This window comes from Arachis duranensis, chromosome 10 (genome assembly GCF_000817695.3).
Source record: "Arachis duranensis cultivar V14167 chromosome 10, aradu.V14167.gnm2.J7QH, whole genome shotgun sequence".
In the NCBI taxonomy this organism is placed as follows: Eukaryota; Viridiplantae; Streptophyta; class Magnoliopsida; order Fabales; family Fabaceae; genus Arachis; species Arachis duranensis.
Genome location: NC_029781.3, coordinates 63,073,256 through 63,080,694, shown reverse-complemented (window position 1 = coordinate 63,080,694; position 7,439 = coordinate 63,073,256). Strand labels below are relative to the sequence as shown.

General features: G+C 33.4%; 1 protein-coding gene across 1 annotated transcript; it reads right to left on the bottom strand.

Annotated features, from left to right (window-relative positions):
• Positions 1-1,151: 1,151 nt before the first annotated feature.
• LOC107469783 (uncharacterized) lies at positions 1,152-2,273 on the bottom strand. The gene has a single exon (XM_016089160.1). The coding sequence runs from the start codon at positions 2,271-2,273 to the stop codon at positions 1,152-1,154; it is 1,122 nt and encodes a 373-aa protein (XP_015944646.1).
• Positions 2,274-7,439: the final 5,166 nt, after the last annotated feature.

The window sequence follows — 7,439 nt, the reverse complement described above, 5'->3', positions numbered from 1 at the left end:
AAAAAATATATATATAATCTCAACTAAAGTAAGACAATAATATATAAAAATTACTACTTATAGTTTTGTATCATGAAAAGGCTATTCGACGTTTTTTTCTATTTTTAAAATCATCTATAATTGAATTTGTGTCGAAAATAGCTGCTAATTCTTTTTCTATATAGATGACCAAATTGTCTGTAAGAAATTCATCAGCCATCTTATTTCGGAGTCTTGTCTTAACAATTTTCATTGCTGAAAAAGCTCTTTCTGTTGTTGCTATAGACATTGGTAGAGTCAAAACAAGACGTATTAATCTATCAACCATGTGATAAGTTCTTGATTTTCCTGTTTCTTGCAACTTGTTGCACAATTCAAAAAGTGTACCAATGCCTTTCAAATGATTTGGTATATCATGCTGATAATGTTGCAACTGAGATTTCAAAATATTTAGGTCATTAGAAGGAAAGTCAAGGGGATAAAATTTCTCTACTAACTTGCTAATTTCTTCAATATTAAATGATTTGAAATTGTCCTTAGGATCCAAAGCACAACTCAAAGTCAAAAGCTCTATTGTTTGCTCATTAAATCTACTATTCAACTCTTGTATTTGAGAGTCAATTGTTGAAGGATTACTATGTGTTCATAACACACGCAACGGAAGAAAATAAAGTAATCCTTAAAGATCTATTTTTGTGTTTAAACTTTATTCCAATAATAAAGAATATATAGATCAGATCTAAATACCTGAGTACGCTAGTAAACTAATTTCTTTCATCAAGTGCAAAGTGAAAACAAATTCAAATGACAATAATATTTTACTAACAACATAAACCTCACCTCTTTGTGCATAAGTTGTCCCGTCTTCAATGATATTATTGAGAACAATATTGGTATCAGTAAACATTTTTATCAAACTGCAAATAAAATTAAAGTGAGAGCTCCATCGAGTATCCCCAACTCTTTGTAAAGTGCTTATTTGATTCGCACCTTTGCCTGTTTCTAATTCATTTTGAGCAACCAAGTTTGCATTTTCAATTGCTTGAACTTCTTGTAATTGATCATATCTTTTTGAAGAATCACTAACAATAGTGACAATAGAGTTTAATTGAGTAAAAAAATCATGAATTTGAAGTACCTCTATTGAAGCTGCTACCAATGCTAATTGTAACCTATGAGCAAAACAATGCACAAGTATAATGAGAAAGGACAAAAATCAATTCTTTCTTTAAAGTTGTTGCACAAGTATCAGTGACATGCACAATATCAAAGAATCTCTCTTTAACAAAACCATCTAGAGTAACAAATCTCAAAACAATAGCCATTTGCTCCTTTTTAGATTCATCTCTAGTTTCATCAACAATAATACAAAATTTGGCATCTCCAATCTCTTCTCTAATTGAATTTCTCACCTTAGTAGCAAGAATATGTAGAATTTCTTTTTGGACATCATTTGAAGTATACTTAGCATTTTTTGGAGCATTTTTCAAAACATTCTTTTTCACTCTTTCATTGTAAAATCCAAAAAATTTCAACATTTCCAAAAAGTTACCTCTGTTGCTTGAACTTTGGCTTTCATCATGTCCTCTGTATGCACAACCTTGAAATGTCAACCATCTAATGAAATCTATAGATGCTCCTACTCGAATTCGATTCTTTTCAATCTCTTCTAATGTTTGCTTATGAAGAAGTCTGTCAATATGTTGTGATTGTTTCATCAAATCATCACATGATTTCAGCACTTTATGATGGAATGAGTTAGGACCTTTGCCAATGTGATTCAAAAGAGCACATTCTTTTCCACTATTTACTTTCTTCCAATTCCTGAAACCATTCTCAATAAAAGTATTTGAACCCGTATTGATTGAAGGTTCCTTAGCAAAAATAAAGTACGGAAAACAATATATAGCATCATCTTCTATAGAATATTCTAACCAAGATGGGAACAATTTAAACCATGAAGCTTGAAAGCGACGATGACTTTTATCACCAGAAAATGGATAATTATCAAGAATTGGTTGATTTGGCCCAACTTTAATATAAGCCCGACGGATTTCATCTCTTTTATTTGGAGAAAACTTCCAAATCATTGGTCGCATTCCAGGATCTCTTTCCAAACGAAAAACATCCAGTTGATTTGGAAGAAGTCGTGGACGCTTTGAGCTATTCAATGAAGAACTTGAAGTAATGAAATTTGATGACCCCTCAAGTATTGGAGTAGTAATAGTAGAAGCATTTTCATTCTCTTGATCTTTTCTTTTAAAAAATGTATCAATGGTTTTGAACTTACTCATAATTCAAATGGCCAAATAAGTTCCTATAATTAAAAATATATTTAGCAAAAAGTGTAAATTACAGTCTAAATCTTTATATATATAAAAATTATATTTCAATTTAAAATAAAATATTAAAATTCAGAACAATAATACTAACATCCTAGTATAATTATAAATAAATTGTAATTAAATAGTTAACTAATAAAAAAAATTAAATATACAAATTAACATATAATAACGTAAAATAATATAAACTTAATTAACAAATAATAATAAATTAACTAATTAAGTAAATAACTAAATATATAAAAAAGAATAAAAATAGAACCTTTTTTGAGAAAGAAGAGTGAAAAATCACTTGTTAAACTATTATCTTTTTTTTAATCTGCAAAAAAACAAAAAAAATAAGAGTCAAAGAGGTAAAACTGTAAAAGATAAGAAGATTAAAGAGATAAAGAAAAAAAATAGAAAAAGTTGTTACCTACAATTTTGGAAAGCCAAAGCGAGAAGGGAGAGAGGGAGAGACCAGTTGTATGCTGGAAATTGGAAAATAAAAAAGGGGATGGGAAACTGACGTTGGAAAATAAAAAAGGGATAGGGATTGGGAAATAAAAAAAGGATAGGGAATGGGCTATTGGGCTGGGTTTTTTTTTGTAGGAATTAAAAGGGGGGCTGGAAAAATTAAAAACTAAAAGGGAGAGGGGGCTGAGAAATAAAGAAAGGGGGGACTAGACTATTTTTTTTTTAAATAAAAACTAAAATTTTGGGGGGACATTGCTCCCCTTTACTTATATGTACCTGCACCCCTGTGGTGCATGAATACCATTTGTCATATGCATTTAATTTTTTTAACGAAAATTTTTGCAGAGGTAACAAATTTGTTATCTTGTTTTATGTGTTTTGGTTTTTGTTGAGACTCTGTCCTAAAATAAAATCAAGTCTAATAAGAATAAAGATTATTAAAAAGGCTTCTACTTATTCGATAAAAAGTCCAATTTTACTTATCTAAATAAATAATTATTTTTTCATTTTTTTATTATTTTTTACTTTATCTAAAAGAGAGATCTCAACAAATTCCCAAGATAAAGAGAACGGTCATCTACCATCAAAGGTGAAACCACTCTAAAATGTAGTTATCTATTCTATTATAAATACATTGATACCCCTCAGGTATATTCAAGTCCCTATCTACCAAAAACCTACTTAAAGTCCTTGCTAACTTAAGTATCGGAGTCTCTTGTAGGTACCATCCCCACCTCCTCATGTTCAGGCCTAAAAAGCAACCTAATTTCAGGTAACCCTCGGAACATTGGCGCCATTGTCGGGGACCTAGAGCTCAACCCTTGATAAATGGTGGACAATCAATACGAAGACGGTTATACGGCGTCTGAATCAGAACCGGAACACCACCCTGACGACCTGACGCTAGCATTACCTCCACCCCAAGAAAGAACGAAAGCACCCCATGGGGAAGGAACGTCGAGAAACCCTCAACCGCGGCAGATCCATTCATAACATCCATCAGAGGATGAAGAGCCACCCCATCCAACAGAAATCATGGGGTTAGTTCACGTGCACGTGGGCGACTAGAACAACTTGAACTGGAAGCTGAACGATAACGAGAAGCAGAACAGGTATTGCGAAGGGAGGTACGATGAAGAAAAAAGCTGAAGAAAAAGTTCTTAAGGTTGGAGGCCGACCTCTAGAGACGGAGCAATCGGACAGATCGGGAGAAAAGTTCTCTGGAAGGAAAAGATTCGTTTGTTGAAGAGATCATGCAAGCTAGGGTTCCTAAAAATTTCAAAACTCTCGATATGGATTTCTATGATGGAACAACTGACTTGAGGAATCACTGATGAGCGGATATTTTATACGCTTTTCGGGGGTAATTTCATGTAATTTTTAGTATGTTTTAGTTAGTTTTTAGTGTATTTTTATTAGTTTTTAGGCAAAAATTATATTTCTGGACTTTACTATGAGTTTGTGTATTTTTCTGTGATTTTAGGTATTTTCTGGCTGAAATTGAGGGAGTTGAGCAAAAATCTGACTCAGGCTGAAAAAGGACTGCTGATGCTGTTGGATTCTGACCTCCCTGCACTCGAAATGGATTTTTTGGAGCTACAGGAGTCCAATTGGTGCGTTCTTAATTGGGTTGGAAAGTAGACATCCAGGGATTTCCAAAAATATATAATAGTCCATACTTTGCGCAAAGATAAATGATGTAAATTGGCGTTTAATGCCATTTCCATGTTGCATTCTGGCGTTCAGCGCCAGAAACAGGTTGCAAGTTGGAGTTAAACCCCAGAAACAGGTTACAACCTGGCGTTTAACTCCAGAAACAGCCCAAGAACGTGATAAGCTTAAGTCTCAACCCCAGCACACACCAAGTGGACCCCAGAAGTTGATTTCTGCACTATCCATCTTAGTTTACTCATTTTCTGTAAACCTAGGTTACTAGTTTAGTAGTTAAACAACTTTTAGAGACAGATTTTGGATCTCATGACATTTTAGATCTGAACTTTGTACTCTTTGACGGCATGAGTCTCTAAACTCCATTATTGGGGGTGAGGAGCTCTGCAGCGTCTCGATGAATTAATGCAATTATTTCTGTTTTCCTTTCAAACATGCTTGTTTTTATCTAAGATGTTCATTCGCACTTCAATATGAGGAAGGTGATGATCCATGACACTCATCACCATTCTCAAATCATGGACGTGTGCCTGACAACCACCTCCGTTCTACATTAGATTGAATGAGTATCTCTTAGATTCCTTAATCAGAATCTTCGAGGTATAAGCTAGAATCCATTGGCAGCATCCTTGAGAATCCGGAAGGTCTAAACCTTATCTGTGGTATTCTGAGTAGGATTCAGGGATTGGATGACTGTGACGAGCTTCAAACTCACGAATGTTGGGTGTAGTGACAGACGCAAAAGGATCAATGGATCCTATTCCCCCATGATCGAGAACCGACAGATGATTAGCCGTGTTGTGACAGAGCATTTGGACCATTTTCACTGAGAGGATGGGAAGTAGTCATTGACAACAGTGACACCCTATATACAGCTTGCCATGGAAGGAGCCTTGCATTTATGAAAGTGAGAAAGCATTATGTTATAGGGATTCATAAGACAAAGCATCTCCAAAACTCCAACATATTCTCCATTATTGCGTAACAAGTACTTATCTTATGCCCTTTTACTTTTTACAATTAAAACTAAAGAACCCTATTGGTATCCTGAGTAAGAATAATAAGATAACCATAGCTTGCTTCAAGCCAACAATCTCCGTGGGATTCGACCCTTACTCACGTAAGGTATTACTTGAACGACCTAGTGCACTTGCTGGTTAGTTGTGCGGAGTTACATAGTGTGAGTGTAATTTTCATGCACCAAGTTTTTGGCGCCGTTGCCGGGGATTGTTTGAGTTTGAACAACTGACGGTGATTCTTGTTACTTAGATTAGGAAAAATTTGTCTTTTTGGTTTAGAGTCACTAGGATTGCATCTTCTATTATTCCTTTTAAAAATTTTTCAAAAATATTATTTTTCCTTAATTGAATTTTCATTTTTTTTATGAGTTTAGTGTCATGTTCTAAGTTTGGTGTCAATTGCATGCTTTTCTTTGTCTCTCAATTTTCGAATTGCATGTTCTTTATTTTTTCTTGATCTTCAAATTGTTCTTCTCAATTTTTCTTGTTTGATCTTTGGTTTTTCCTGTTTTGTGTGTTTTCGTGTTTTCCTTGTGCTTTTTCAAAATATCAGTTTTCAAAAATATTAACTTTTATACAATATTAAAACACGTTAAATTTATAGCTCAATTGGCTAGAGCATTGGTTTATGTTCTTGGCAATTGGGTATCTTCTTTTTAAAACTTTTTCAAAAATAATTTTTCTTTGATTAAATCTTGTACCAAACTTTAAGTTTGGTGTTTTCTTGTTAATTTTTCTTTAATTTTCAAAAATTTATTTTAGTTTTCCCAAAAATTTTAAGTTTGGTGTTCTTTCTTTTGTTCTTATTGTTCTTGTGAGACTTCAAGGTGTTCTTGAGTCTTCTTTGTATTTTGATCTTAAAATTTTTAAGTTTGGTGTCCCTTGGTATTTTCCCTTCAAAATTTTCGAAAAACAAGGAGCATTAGATTTAAAAATTTTAAGTCTTGTGTCTTTTGTGTGTTTTTCTCTTTCATCATAAAATTCAAAAATAAAAAAATCTTTTCCTTTAATTTCTCATAATTTTCGAATTACTTGGGTTGACTTGGTCAAAATTTTTCAAATCATATCTTTTTCAAAAATATCCTAACCACTTTCTCTCTCCTCACTTTTTCGAAAATCTCATTAAATATTTTCAAATTTTATTTTATTTTATTTTTTATTTTTTGTTTTTTTTGTTTTTATTTTATTCTACTTTATTATTTCGAAAATAATTTTTTTTATATAATAAAATAAATAAAATAAATCCACATCATCTCCCTTTTTCCATCATGGACCTAAATAGAAATGAACAGTCTAGAAGGACTCCGGGGTCATATGCTAACCCCACTACTGCTTCATACGGGAGTAGTATCTGTATACCCTTCATCGGAGTCAGTAGCTTTGAGTTGAACCCTCAGCTCATTATCATGGTGCAGCAAAGTTGCCAGTATTCCGGTCTTCCACAGGAAGAACCTACATAGTTTTTGACACAGTTTTTACAAATTGCTGACACAGTACATGATAAGGAAGTAGATCAGGATGTCTACAGATTGTTACTGTTTCCATTTGCTGTAAAAGACCAAGCTAAGAGGTGCTCAAATAACCAACCTAAGGACAGCATAAAGACATGGAAACAGCTGTCAAAAAAAAATTCCTGAATCACTATTTTCCTCCAAAACGGATGACACAGCTAAGGCTGAGCATCGAAGGCTTCAAACAAGGAGACAATGAATCCCTTTATGATGCCTGGGAGAGATACAGAGAGATGCTAAAAAATGCCCCTCTGAAATATTTTTAGAGTGGATGCAGTTAGACATTTTTTATTATGGGCTTACAGAGAAAGCTCAAATTTCTCTAGACCACTCATCTGGTGGATCTATACACATGAGAAAGACAATTGAAGAAGCTCAAGAGCTCATTGATACAGTTGCCAAAAATCAGCATCTGTACCTAAGCAGTGAACCTTCCATGAAAGAAGAGGCTAAAACAGTAACTG